This window comes from Protopterus annectens, chromosome 3.part0 (genome assembly GCF_019279795.1).
Source record: "Protopterus annectens isolate FY-2018-M chromosome 3.part0, PAN1.0, whole genome shotgun sequence".
NCBI classification, from domain to species: Eukaryota; Metazoa; Chordata; order Ceratodontiformes; family Protopteridae; genus Protopterus; species Protopterus annectens.
The window spans coordinates 880,432,821-880,448,022 of record NC_056731.1 but is presented as its reverse complement, the minus strand read 5'-3'; the positions used below and the strand labels follow the sequence as shown (position 1 = coordinate 880,448,022).

Sequence of the window (15,202 nt, the reverse complement as noted above, 5' to 3'; positions counted from 1 at the left end):
TAGTATCAGAGGTTCTCATTGGCACATTCATGATATGGGCAGCTTTTTAGTGCCAAATGTGCACACTTTTCTTGATGACTCCTATGAACAGAGTTTAACACTGTATACAGTAGAAACAAAATGGAGACTAGTAGTGAATAGACCCCAAACCAGGTGCACAAGCACCAATATGGACCAAATGGAGCATGGTGGTTACCTAAGTAGACCCTGAGACTTCTCCGAGCAGAAAAACTGAAAGTCGAAAAATCCTTTTTCATTTTATTTCATTTTTAATAAAGTATATAAAATCCCAAACTACAGCAACATTTAAAAGTAAGTAACAAAATGCATGCAAAGCACAGAAGAAGGGTAAAAAAAACATGGCCATAATGTAACAGAGTAAGAATGTATCATGTAATTCATGTATCTGCAATCATGTGCTGGTGTTGCCACTCACAACATATGGATCACAGCATTTACTGATAATTGTGTGTGGATCTGCATAGCAAGTTTGAAACCCCTCAAAATTACACAAAATGAAAAAATAAACTCTCAAAAATGATCAAAAGTCATCAGGAAACCCAAACAAGACATGAAAAAAAAGAGTTATATACTTACCATAACTTGGCATCTGTGTTATCCTATGTCACTATTCATCACTCTTCGGTCTTGGATCCTACATCGGATGAGATGGCAACTTTACAGACAGCTTCTAGGATCGAGCTCCTCCCAATCCCATGATCCCTTGATGCCCTCTAACCCCTCAGATCGAGTTTGCTTAAGCCAGAAAGCAACTAAGGAAGACCTTGACCAACAGATAGGACGTCTCTACATCCTCTAGACCCTACATGACAGGGGGGTAGAGGGAGGGATAGTGATGAAAAGTGACATAGGATAACACAGATGCCAAGTTATGGTAAGTACATAACTCTTTATCTGATGTGATGTTATCCATGTCACTATTCCTCACTCTTGGGTCAGAGTCCCCAGCTACCCTGAATCTTAGGTGGCCTCATAGACGGACATGCCGAAGAACTGTGGAGCCAATGGAAGCCCTGGTCCTAGAGACAATGTCAAGTTTGTAGTGACTAAGACCAGTTGGCTGCCGCACAAATGTCATCTACAGAATGACGGGCAAGCTAGGCAGCTGACATAGCCATTAACCTAGTGGAATGAGCTCTGATTGGACCTGGTAAGGATACACCTTTGGATGAATAAGCAAAGTAAATGCACATCAAAATACAATGGGAGACATTTACTTTGGACACCGCCTGACCCTTCCTGTTAAAAGAGAATGCGACAAACAGCTGGGCAGACATGCGGAAACTCTTTGTCCTATCTAGGTAGAAATGTAACTGTCTATGCACATCTACCATATGCAATGGATACCCCCCTTTATTAGCAAAATTTGGGAAGAAAACTGGCAGTTGGATTGACTGGTTCAGATTTGCTTCTGTGGCAACCTTTGGCATGAATGAAGGGTTAGTTTGAAGGGCCACTCTGAATGAAAAGCCATGAAAGGTGGTTTGATAGAACGACCCTGCAATTCCAAAACTCTTTTAGCTGAAGTTATGGCTACTAGAAAAGCTGTCTTCCACAAGAATTTGATATCACATGTGGAAGCACGCTCAAATGGACTCTGTGTGAGAGACTGCAGCAGAAAGGAAAGGTCCCAAGGAGGGGAAAGATCCTTGACAGGAGGTCGGAGCAGAAAAAAACCCTTTTAAAAACGCTTTACACAAGCGAGAGGAGAGGGTAGGTTCCCCATAAACATGGAAGTTGGAAATAGCTACCAAATGCACTTTGACAGTCTAGAAGCTAGCTCCGTCCTGAAACAGCAAAGATAAGAAGAGCAAGATATCTGAAATAGAAGCTGGACTGAGATTGTGCTACTTAGCCCAATTAGAAAACCTTTTCCACTTACTGGTGTAAATCATTCTAGTGGAAACCTTCTGAGAGGCCAAGATAATGTTCTTAATGGGAGAAAGTAGCCTGGGCTAATTCAGGATTACTAGAAGTGGACAAACCATGCCGTCAGACGAAGCATCTGGAGGTTGGGAATCGGAGGCTGGGAGGGATGGAAAATCAGATCCGGAATGGGATCTAGTACCCAGGGGTACTTCAAATGAGACCGAAGAAGGGGGAAACCAAACCTGCCAAGGCCAAAAGAGGCAATGAGGATCAAAGGTGTCCTTGAGGCGACGAGCTTTCTGAAGTACTCTGGGAATGAGAGGCAGGTGAGGATAGGCATAAAGGAGACCTGGGGACCAATTGTAAGCTAGAGCATCCCTGGAGGACTTCCTGTCCAGAGGAATCAGGGCAAAATACTGGTTGCATTTGTGGTTGAGAGGAGAAGCAAACAGATTGCAGCTTGGCTGACCCCAGCGAAGGAAGATCTCTTTCACCACTGAAGGATTCAAGGACCACTCGTGAGGACTCAGGATTCCCCTGCTGAGTCTGTCCACCAGCACATTGGACTCTCCTGGAATATGCTTTGCAAGGACCTCACCAATTCTCACACTCTCATGACCACTCGACAAAGCAGATACGAACGTGTGCTCACTTGCTTGTTGATGTACCACACAACAGCCATGTTGTCCACGTGAACTACAATGGCACTCAGAGGGAGCATTCCTGAAAGGCTAGCAGTCTGAGGAGGATTGCCCTCATCTCCAAGATGTTGATGTGCAGTTTGGTCTCTGCAGTGGACCACATGCCTTGGACCGTCCTTTCCCAGAAAATGCCTCCCCGAACAGGGAAGCATCTGAGGTCACTGCAGTGCTAGCGGGAGGAAGAGAGAATGGTCTGCCTGTGTGGAGTTTGGAAGACTGGATCCAACAAAGGAGATGACACCTGCACAGTGGGGTGAGATGGATCAGGGTTGTCATTAGACGAGATGGGGAAGACCACTGAACCAATAGAGTCCATTGTAGAACCCTCATGTAAAACCTGGCTAACGGCACTAGATAGATTGCTGCTGCCATGGAGCCTAAGGCCCTGAGAATAAGATGGGCCTGGGGACAAGACAGATGGAGAGCACACTGAACAGGAAATCTGATGAGATGTACCAGGTGGAGCGGGAATGCTACATTCTCCGATACACTATCCAGCTGGATCTCGATGAATTCCAGATTTTGTGATGGAATCAAGTTCAGTTTGGGGAGATTCAATGTGATCCCTAACTGGTCAAATATTTGGAGGAGATACTGAGAGGCAGTGACCAGGTGATGCTTTGTGGGAGTTGTGAGGAGCCAATCATCAAGGTATGGAAACACCTGAAATTCCTGTAGTATCAAGTGAGCTGCAACCACTGCTATGCGCTTGGTGAACACCAGGGGAGCTGTGGTGAGACCAAAGGGCAGGGTCCTGAACTGGTAGTGATTGGCCTCTATTCAAAAGCAGAGATACCTCCTGGAGCACCTGTCTATTTTTATATGATAGTACATGTTCTGGAGATCACGGAGCACATCCAATCATCCTTGTGCAACAGAGGCATGATGGACTAGACAGTGACAATCCAGAACTTGGAATTCTTGATAGACAGATTGAATATGCCGAGGTCCAGGATTGGACGCAGGCCCCCCCCCCCATCTTCTTTGGCACCAAAATGAAGACCGAGTAAGTTCCAGATTCTCATTGCTCTGGGGGGACCTCTTGGATGGCTCTCTTTCGAAGAAGCTTGAGCACTTCTCTCCTGAACTAGCTACCTGTGATAGGGTGGTGCATCGGTCAGGTATCTCCTGACCAGAGGAGAAGACTGAGAAAAAGGAATGGAATAACCTCTAGAAATTATGTTTAGCACCTAACGATTTTTTGTAATACTTGCCCAGGTCAAAGAGTGCAAAGACAAATGACCATCGACTGCCTCCAGGGCAGGACAATTGGGCAGCACTTCAGCAGCACTGCTGGGGCTTCAAAGAGAAGGGTTTCCTGGAGCCCTGATTTTGCGGACCCCCTCTGCCCCTGCAGTGGCATCTGCCGTTAAATCCTCTCCCCTAACCCCTGGAGGAGGGGTCATCCTGAGCGTCCTGGAAGGCAGACTGTGGCTTGCGAAACCACATTTTCCTGGCCTCTCACTGCATCTTGGAAAAGGAACACTGAGGGGTGCAAAACCTGATTCCCACAGCCAACAAGGACTTGCCTTCCTGCTCACTGCAGGAAGAGTCTCTTTTGACTGAAGGGCCAAACAGGGTAGAACCATCGAAGGCGGTGTTGATGAAAGACACCTTAAAGGATTCTGCAAATCCACAAAGGCGTAGCCAGGCATGACGCTGAATAGTGATGCCTGAGCCGGCCCCTTCCAAAGTGTTACCAATCAGCCTCATCGATGAACTAGCCAGCGAACAAAGTGTGGACAGTTTGGAGAACACCCTACTTAGTTCACCAGCATGCAGTACCTCAGAAAGAGATGCGGTAAGCTCCTTGACCAGGTCCCTTTGTAGTCGGGGAAATGTGCCAGGTAGTTAAGTGCCTGCAGACAGAATGTAGCTGAGACAAAAACCTGCTTTCCATGCCTATCAATCACCCAGGACTCACGGCTGGGGGGATGGACAGATGTGCTCTGTTCTGCCAGGTCTTTCTTGGTGGCGGCAGCTACCACATTTGCATCGACTGGCACACCTTTCGACCAGAACTGCTTGTGAGAAGGGGGATTGAGGAATTTGCCCGCAAGTATGGGAACAGGTTCCACAGTATCCGGCTCCTTCCATGCCCTGCTGGCAATAAGGTCTACAAGTTTGTCTGCAGGGGAGGACCGGTGATAGCTGGTCCCATGCCAAAAGCCCTCAGAAAGATTGACTTCTTGAAGGATGGGGGAACCAACCGCCCTTAAGCTTAAGGATTTCCAAGATGTCCCCAAAGGTGACATCCTGGGGCGGAGATCTGGGGGACCCATTCCCTTTCATCGAGGTCCATATCCATGGTAAGCGACTCAGCAGGGGAGTCCAAGTGTCTCCTCTTACACAATCTCTTCTGAGGATCCTCCTCTAGGGGTGGCTCAGGGGAGGATTCGGAAGAGAGGGTGACCCCAGTTGGGGTAGCTCCCACCTGAAGGATAGTTCGAGAGGGCTGACCTGGGACAGGATGAGTGGGTCTGCTCAGAGGGGCTGGGATCATCCTTGAAAGGCCGGGGAGGAAACTCTCTGGGAGGAAAAAGTCCTCTCTATAACCCAGAAAGCTAAAGGACTGGACGATTCCCCATCCACACTCCTGACAGGAAGGCCCACAGGGGGAGGAGGACCAGAGCAGGCCATAACCTTCAGGCCTCCGGATAGTACCGGCCCCAGGCTGTCAAGGGCCAAAGCACCAAGCAGAAGTGAACGGTCCAAGAAAACAGGTCCGGAACCCCCATCCAAGGACTCCAGGGGCGACCGCTCTGGCCTGGGACTCCACCTGCCCAGCTGGAGGCCAAGCAGATGTAGTCAGGGACTTATACAAGGCAGGGATAGAAAAGTCCCCAGGGATCTCCATCTACCTTCCTGTGCAATCCAAGACCAGAAAGTCAGAAACCAATCTGGTCAGTTGAGAAGTCAACGAGGGGGTAGGAGATGGCCCCCTGGCCGGATGGGCAGGGGATGGGAGAAGGCCCAACTCAATCTGAGCCTTGAGAAAGGACTTCATCATCCTGTCCATATTGGAAGGGAGTAAACTTCTGGAGGACCTACAGGAGGTGGAGGACCTAGCTGGGTATGGGTGTCTAGATCCCAAGGACCTCCCTTCTAAAGAACAAGACGTGTGCTTGGAGGCAGAAGGGGACTGTCCCAAACAGAATCAAGGGGGAATCCTCAATTACAATAGTGAGATCCCACACTGATCTTGGTTCCGACCTCTTCGGTTCCAATGACAAGGTAGGATCTGAGCGCTTGGATCCCAAATGACCCGGACCCGAGGAAGCCAGATCAGTGGCTGGTCCGGATTCGACCGGAGACCTTGCATGCAGGAGTGGATTCCTTCAATCTGGAGCGGAGGCTCTGGATCCGAGGGGGTCACAGATCTTAGGACCTGAGTGCATCGGATCTGACACGGTCGAGGCTGGAGTCAGATCTGAGGCATTAGGATCCGACAGCCTCACCTTTTTTGAGGAGGAGGACGACGACACTGGGGGGGGCCTTCCATTTGTGCTCTGAGGGTCCAGACTTGGCAGGGGAATGAGCCAAGAGACTCCCCTTGAGCCAACCCTTTCAAAAGGAGTTTGTTTCAGCGCTCAACCAAAGCCCTGGGGTTGAACAAGGCACAAATGTCGCATTCAACCTCCAGGTAGTCGGCTCCCAAACAATAAAGGCACTCCTCATGCGAATAAGAAACAAGCATCTTTTGACCGCATGAGGAGCACCTTTTAAAACAGACAGGCTTGTCAGACATAATGACAGAATCTAAGCCAAAGGGACATGCAAACTCGAGACCAGGAAAAACAAGCTGAGGTCAGAGCCAGAAAATACAGCTGAATAAACTACCACAGATAACTACACCAAGCACAAACAATAAAGCTACACAAAAACTACACTGGGAAGACTAAGAAATGGCCACTACAAAAAGGGCAACAAAACCGAACTAAACGAGAATATAACATGAGAGGGGAGGGACTAACACTATTAGCACAGAAGAGAACACTAAACTGTAACAATCAAACACAAAGAGATGCAAACAGACAAAAATTTAAAAATAATGCTACTTATCCCCTAGAGAAGCAGAGATAAAGAAACCTATGTCTGATGCTGAATGAGACAAATGAGATTTGAGGGGTTAGAGGGCAGCAAGGGATCATGGGTGTGAGAGGAGCTCGAGCTTAGAAGCTGTCTGTAAAGTTGTTGGCTCGGATCCGATGTCGGATCCAAGACCCAAGAGTGAGGAATAGTGACATGGATAACATCAGATCATACAGATAAGGGGACTGTACTCTCTGCAATCCCTTACATTTTTCATAATACATCTATCCAAAAGGCAATCAACAAAGTAACGGACAGGTTCAATGCCACCATACCACCTATGCTAACACTGCATCGACTCTGTACTTTGTCCTTAAAAGACCCCCTCCACCACAGGACACACAATGTACAAAGTCCTCCTCAATGGCTTACAGCTGACAGATACTATTGTTACAGACTGTACACACAGTACTGGATTCATGCAAATTCATCTTTTTTGTCATGCTCAAGGGTATGATAGGGCAGCTTCATTAGTTACTCAGTAGCACAACAGAGACTCAGTCTTCCATGTTAGAATTTTTTCATGTTCGCATTTTGGAAGACCAAATTCCTCCACCTCCGTTATCCTTCACAATCACATTCCATTTTCTTAGGGTGCCTTGTGAACTGTCATTTCTAGTGTTTCATTCCTCAGACTGGAGGAATGAAATATACAAAAACACAATCAATTATTTTGACTACATTATATAATGTCCCGGCACACATGCGCACACAAAATGAACTTGTGTGGGAATATTCAACCACAGTTGTTCAGCTATAGAATCTGCAAAGCTCGTTTTGCATCTTTCAAAATGAATACATATCACTGTATATTTGAAGCATAATCTTCTCATTCATCTCTTGTTAATGTGCATGGTACAGAAAAAGTTAACAGTGCCTACCAAGGCATCGTATCAGCATGCTGCAAAACTGAATATATATCATTGCAATACATTTGACAAATCTGATGAAATGCAAGTGCACACAAATATTAATATATAATTTTACTAAAAACAGTATACTTAATTTATAACTGAAATGGTCTCACAGCAGAATTTACGCACTTCGCTGTAAATGATTATTTATATCTGTTATCACTTAACTATAAACGTCACTGTGCACTTCCACTTATATCAGATGAAGCCTGATGTCTTTAACAGCATGCAAGAAATATTAGCAAAGAGTACCTTTCCTTTTACAGAGATGATTAGATAATGAATGTGAAATAATTTGTGGATGCCTCCATGCACATATGTTTATGTATGTAATATAAATACTTTTGTGTAAGTACAAACACAAATGCAGACACAAAGATTTTACATAATACAAATATTTCAAACATATATTCTTGTGTATGTGCAACTGCGTCTCACTTTACAGATAAAACTTTGCAGGAACAAAATATTGTAATTTAGATAAGTAGCTTACCTTGGCAATCAAACCTATAAACTCAGGAATCCAAAAAAATGGCTTTTGATGAAGATAAGAAATGTATTACAAATATTTACCTTTTTCATCAGCTTAGCTGCCTCTGTGGTACCTTTCCACTCTCTCACGGCATACTCCATTAGATCAACCTTTTGATCAATACTGTTCTCTAAATCCCAGAGAATAGACATTTAGTACACAAGTAGGTAAACGTTAACTGAAACCAATATTCTTACTGGCAGATTAAGATTTCTTACTTTGGAATGGTGTTCTGAAGCATCTTCTTTGACAGCTGTAAATTCAGAGAATAAACAAAAGTCAAACCAGAGTTAGCATAAAATAAGCATTATTAGTCGTTAAGGAGTACATCCCTTGTCCCAGCAACAGAAGGACATATCTGACTTGAAACAATGGAGTTATAAGTTATACAGGAAATTCCTGCTAAAAACTGACTGCAGTAGCAATTAATGACTCTTTTACTGAATGGACAGCTTAACTGCTAACTGTGTACAAAATGACTAATCAAGTTTCACAATATTTGACTGGAGGTCAAAGCCACAAATATCAGTCCTGGAATATCATTTTTAGATTACAAGCTGCGGTGGTGGTGCTGCGATAGCGTTGTCGCCTTACAGTAAGATGTTGTCCTGTTCGATTTTCAGCTAAAGCGTCTTCTGTGTGGAGACATGCGTGAATGGGCGTACCTTCGTTGAAGGTTGTGCGTCAGGCCTGGCAAGTCGGTACGTAAAAATCTACTGCCAATCATTAGCGGACCGGAGTTCCGCTGTGGCGACCCCTAACCGGGAAAAGCCAAAAGATACAACAAGCTACTGAAACCAGAAAACAGAGGTGCTGTAATCAGTAATGAATTCAACTCTTAAATTCACAGACATTAGGTCAAATATTTACTGCTCAAGCTTTATTTAATCTTTGCATTTCTTAAGCAATGGAAAGACAAGTAATGTGCAAGACAATATGCATACATACTGAGAGAGATTATGACAGGGATTTAGTCATTTGTAAGAGCAATTCTCTGCTTATTTTGTTAGAGTTGAGCTTCTCATTAAATTTGGATTCAAAGTCATGCATAATCAGCATGGTAATGAATTACATTAAATGCTCTTGTGAAAATCTAAGAATTGACCATTCAAAGCAAGTGGAAGAGCCGCAGATGGAAACCCCATTTAACAGACTGTAGCTACATAGCTTTGAGCTATGAGGATAGAAGTCTGCTCTGTTTGGTTTACAAAGTACCACATTACGATGTAGGTTACTTACAAAAGTCAGTGGAAGTACACAATTCTGCTGAGAAGTTGTGTAGTATGTACTTCTGTGAACTGTCATTTCACTTAACTTCCTGGACAAAGCAGCATTATATAATGCACAGGTGCCTAATCGTCATAGTCTGTGCCCACAGACTACCACATCTGTGTGTGGATCAGAAATACTGAGCAGTCCCCATCCTGCTGACTTATAAATCGCTGCAAGTCAGCACTGTGAACTTTCCCGAATCACTCTCTGTGTACACAAGGCTGTGCAACATGGTCTTTTACAGTATGCAAAATATTAAGAATCCTAGTCTGTAAAGCATGAAATGTAATCAAATGAATAATGAGTTCTTCTGGTATATTAGTGTTACCAAACTTGCTTGTACTGAAATACATTAGTGCACTTATAAAATGGGTGAAAAAATCAAAAAAATCTTAAAATATTCCAAGAAATTTAATATTTTTATGAATTCTTTGTTGTTTCCATATGATAAACATTTCCAGGCATGTTCATTATAACTTCCCATCTATCTCTTCATATGATCATAGCAGTTTACTAGGCTAACAGCCCTAGAGCCTTTTTAAACTTAGCCATTCATGTCCCAGTTTTCCCAATTATCAAAGATCACAGGCTACATTGGCTTTGGTACATGCCTGTGGCTTACGACATCTAAAAACTGCCCCATCCATAAGGGCCCAAGGTGACAAGCTAGGGGTGAATTTGCAATTTCCCATTACATTGGTCCAAATTGTGTTTGAATAGGCTTAGGGAAGAGATCTGTTTCACATGAAAGGGGAGTCTGTTCCAGAGAAGGGGTTATCTCTAAGACACATACCTGTCCCTCCAGCTTGTTTTTTTTTAGGTTACAGACTAGGTTTAGATCCTTAGACTGGGTAATGCTAGTCCTGTTTGTTTTGCAAATGTATAGCAGATCCATCAGGGCTGGATCAGAGAATGCCTTATAGGTTAGGAATAGATTGCCTATCAGTAGTCTGTAGGAGACTGAATACAAGGACAGGGCTTTGAGGTGACAAGGCCATAGAAAGACAAAGTGAAAATTAGCTCTATTTATGTAGATCATCATCATCAACCCCCTTTCCTCATTTTCTACATGGGGTCGGGGTGTCATGTCAACTGTTGCCATTTTTCACTATTCAAATGACACATTCCTACCTTCCTCGACACTCGTGCCTGGCTGCTGCAGCTCTTCTCTCATATTATCCATGCACCTCTTTGCTGGACACCCTCATTACCTCTTGCCTTCTTTCTGTCTGTTCTAAATCATCTTAACCAGATGGTCTTCTGCTTTTCTGCACATGTGCCTGAACCACCGTAATCTGTTCTCTTTGACCTTATGTGCAATTGGAGCTACTCAAGCTTATACCATAAAGTCCTCATTTGTTCGCCTGTCTCACAGTGTGCATCCTACTACCCACCTCAGGCACTTCATCTTCATCACCTCTAGCTTCCTCAACTGCTCTACCTTTACTGCCTAGGTTTCTGTACCATACAGTAGTACTGGTTCCACCACTGTTTTGTACGCCTTACTTTTCAGCTTCTTTGGCCTTCTTCTATCATACACTACTCCTGACACCCTGTGCCAGCTGGCTGCAGCACCCCCCGATTCCAGCTTTGACCTCCTCATTCAGACTTCCCTTCTTCTCAACCACCCCATCCAGATACTTGAAACTGTTACCTAGGCCACTAGTCTCCTTTCTATCTCAATTCTCAGCTTCTTCTGATTCCCTCATTTCCTGCCATTACAACTGTCTTAACTGTACTCACATTCATCCCATGTGCCAAAAGTTTTACATTCCATTCCCCTATCCTTTGCAGAAGTTCTTGCACAGAGTCTGCCTGTAATACCACATCATCTGCATACAGCAATTTTGTTGATCTGTCCCCTCTGATCTGTTTGCTAACGTAGTCTGTCACCAATATGAACAGCTGTGGGCTCAGATGCACCCCCACTCCCACTGGGAACACCTCTGCGAGCCTGAACACTGTTTGTAGTCGAGTTATTGGGCCCTTGTACATAGCCTGCACTAATTCTACCAATGTTGTTTCTAGGACTTCGAACCATCACAGGACTGCCCAAATCATCTTTCGTGGGACCTTGTCATATGCTTTCTCCAAGTCAAGGAATGTCCAGTTATACTCTTTCTTCATTTTTAGCTTCTTCTGAAGTATCTGTTTCACTGTAAACATAAGGTCAATTGTGTTGCATCCCGATCTGAATCTGAACTGCTCATCTCCTATCTTACTTTCTACTACTCTGTATATTCATTTATCAATTACCCTCTCCAGAACTTTCATGCAGAACTTTCATGCAGTATGACAGGAGTCTGATACGTCTGTACTGCCCACAGCTGTAAATATCTCCTTTGTTCTTGAACTGGCACTAGTATGCTTATTCTCCAGCCATTTGGGATATGCCCTTCTCTCCATACTGCTATGAGTGCCCTCAGGAGCCAGTTCTCTCCTATTTCGCCCAACATCTTTATCATATCTGCTGTGACCTCATCTGAGGCTGCTGCTTTCCCTGACTTCATTTTCCTTAGTGGTGCTCTTACTTCTTCTGTGTTGAGCTCCTCCTCCTCTTTCATTGTAGGTTGCGTCTGGGTCAGTACAGCTTCTGTGGAATTTTCTTCAGTTAGAACAAAACAGTACTTATACAGATCAATGCTTCTTAAACAGTGAGACTATTTTTTTTTGGGCAGGTTTAGGTCTTATTTGCGGGAGGTCCAAGTGAATTTGGATATACTGTGCACTCAAAACATTAGTGGAGTCAGTATTGTTGTTATATGGGATCAAGCCAAGTGCAGAAAGATAACAGTCAACAAGTTTGTATGTACAATTGCAAGTCAATATAAAAGAAAAGTGAATTAAGCCAAATATTTTGTGTGTGTGTGTGTGTGTGTGTGTGTGTGTTGGGGCAGTCTGCTTCAGTACAGTGAGGTTTATGCTTTTCTACTGTAAGTGGAGGCGTAACCTTTTTAATCTCTGGGGGGTGGTCAAGGACCTTTTATGTTGCTTGATGGAGTCTCACAGTGACAGTCTGTCAATCTACAATTTATACAATGCATATCAAATACCATGACAGTATGTCGGTTGTATATGTTCTAAACTGGAAATATCCAAAAAAGCATTTTAAGATGCTCGATTTTATGATTCCATATTACACTAGTTTTCATATTCAAAGCAGGCACACAACAGCATGAAGACTCTTAAGTACAGCACTTCCTAATACATCACATATAATTAGCTGTGGCATGCTATACAGAGACTCTGTACCTATGAGAATAAAGGACTCCTTCATACATAAGGGCAAAGTATATGACAAGACCAGCTAAAATGAGACGTACATAAATACACCAGGAAAATCCAGGTGTTAATACCTTTAAACCAATGTACACCCTTGTTTTGTCTTTCCTGAATATCCCCACATATAGCCCTGGTAATTGTTTAAATCCTATGTGGTATGTGGGTCAAACCAAACGCAAGGTCAAGATTCATATACTGGAACATTATGGGGACATCAGAAATCTGAACACAAAATGTCCTGTAGCTGAGTACTTTATGAAGCCGCATGGAGTGGATTCTGTTTTTTTTTTTTCTTTTCTGTGTTAGCAAGGCCCATTTTACCAAGGGGTGCTGACTATTTAAATAAATTATTAGATTTAGAAACTAAGTTAATATTAAATTATAAAAAAACTTCCCCAAGAGGTTTAAATCATGAAATAAATGTTTATTTTTGAATAATTCACTGAATAATGTTTTAGCTTTAATGTTCTATTTTGGTGTTTTTACTACTATTCTGATTAACTGTTTAACTGCTATTCTAATTGGGTCTGCACATGTATAAAATGCAATGCTTCTCAAGGGTGTTTCAGATCCTGTCAAGGCGAATGGCCAAAGTACCAGATTTTTATGGTGGAATAAACAGTTGGAGTGAAGCAGTTCATTTGGTTCTATTTTTGGTGTATGAGTTTATGAAATCTTCTAGTTTTCATTTACTATTTTAATTTGTAATGCCTCGTCTCTACCACTATCAGATTTCTGGTAACCGTCTGAAACATAATTCCCTTGGTGATCCAATGTCTCCTTTAACTTTTCATATCCAATTAATTTAATTTTATAACTCATGTGGATCAGTATTTTCACCGTATTACTCAAATGCCAGATTCTCCTTTATTCAGTTAATCTTTGGAGGTATACTGTCCCTCCACCCACCATTTGACTCTATGCCCTTCTAACTTCAACACAATGACAAACTTGTGGCCTACTGGCATGACTCCCACACAAGAAATTCACTTCACATCCCCAGCTGCCACTTTGTCAATACATACATACATTTGCTGTTATCTACCTAGTATGTTTTGTTCACAGTGCTTACTGAATACGATATACAGGAATTCAGATCAAAGCTTTGTCAAATCTACCAGCAGAATATTAACCTGCTGTCTCATACAGCCAAATGCTTCACACAAAACTAAGGCTTCTGCCAGTTTCATTAGCACAGACAAAGCCCTGTCTATAACCCAGATGACCAAAGTTTCGTTAGTGACCTAGAAAGCTGGGGAGCTGGCAAAAGGAAGAACAGCAGTGATGAGGCAATGTCTTCTCACCTTCCTCAAGGAAGAGGGTGTAGTGAGCATGTCTGGGTTGCACTTCCATTGGCAGAATCCCCAGTGAACACCAGAGATGTCACAGGAGCATGTGCTTCAATGAGGTGTCTTCTGAGGCACTATCCCACATGCAGAACAGGATGGCAAGCACTTTCTGAGACCCAGTGCATGCTGGGCCATAGGCATGCACAATGGGGTTTTGACAAACTATAAAACCACTGCCTGTGCCATCAAAAATGGCTGATGACACTGCCTTTGATGTTTCCCACTTGCACATATGAGGAATGAATGGGCCATAGGGCTGTTGTCTCTCTTGGGAACAAATACACCAGGCTGGTAGACTAAAGAGCTTGATGGTCTCCAAAGATGTGAGCAAATATAGGACAAAAATGAAAAAAAGGCTTTCATTTTAATACGTCTGTCTAGGAGGTGACTGAAGGTAGTTTAATGCCGGGATCATTAAAGAAGCAATATTAATTAACCTTTGTGGATGCAGTATTTCATTTTTAAATTCTATACATGTATGCAGGTTTAAAAGAGGATTATAACGAAGAAAAATGCATGCTAAATGTGCTAATTTTCTTAAATACTGAGCAATTTTACTAAAGGCTAGACATAATTATGATACTATTCAAAGGTCTAATTTACTGGTGCACTGATTTTAATGTCAATAGGCTGTTAACTCTGCTTTCAAGCAGTCATGTTTAACTACCTAAATCAAGTGATGTACACTGTAAAATTATTTAAAACAACAGTTTACATTAAAAAGGGACTTTGATACAAGTAGAAAACAAGTATATTAGTACACAACTGAAATGTATTTAATATAAAATCACTTTAAAGCAAAAATAAGCTGTCATGTTTTAAATTAAATAATAATCTGTACTATATCCAGAATATTCTTAAGTACAAGATGTAGTTTCAGTGCATATAAACATTTGTCTTTTCAACTGACTTGATGTAGAATACAGAAGCTGTGCAAATTTTGAAAATATGGGCACGCGCACAGGCCAGTGACTTAATTTATTTTCTGTTTTTCATGCAGAGCATTTTTTTTTTTAGTTTTTTACCACTGGTACTCATTAGTGCACTGTCGTAGAAATGGGTGGCACAGTGGTGCAGTTATTAGCGTTGTCACCTCACAGCAACAGGTTATCCGGTTCAATTGTCAGATGGGGTGTCTTCTGTGCAGAGTCTGCATGCCCTCCCTGCATT

At 43.0% G+C, this 15,202-nt stretch overlaps 1 protein-coding gene across 2 annotated transcripts in view; it reads right to left on the bottom strand.

Annotated features, from left to right (window-relative positions):
• OTULINL (OTU deubiquitinase with linear linkage specificity like) overlaps window positions 1-15,202 on the bottom strand; it is a 999,021-nt gene that overhangs the window by 441,134 nt on the left and 542,685 nt on the right. For both annotated transcript variants that reach the window (XM_044065209.1, XM_044065208.1), the window contains exons 3-4: window positions 8,348-8,382; window positions 8,171-8,259 (exon numbers count right to left, since the gene is read on the bottom strand). In XM_044065209.1, coding sequence (XP_043921144.1) covers window positions 8,171-8,259; window positions 8,348-8,382 — 124 coding nt within the window. The remainder of the gene's footprint in view (window positions 1-8,170; window positions 8,260-8,347; window positions 8,383-15,202) is intronic.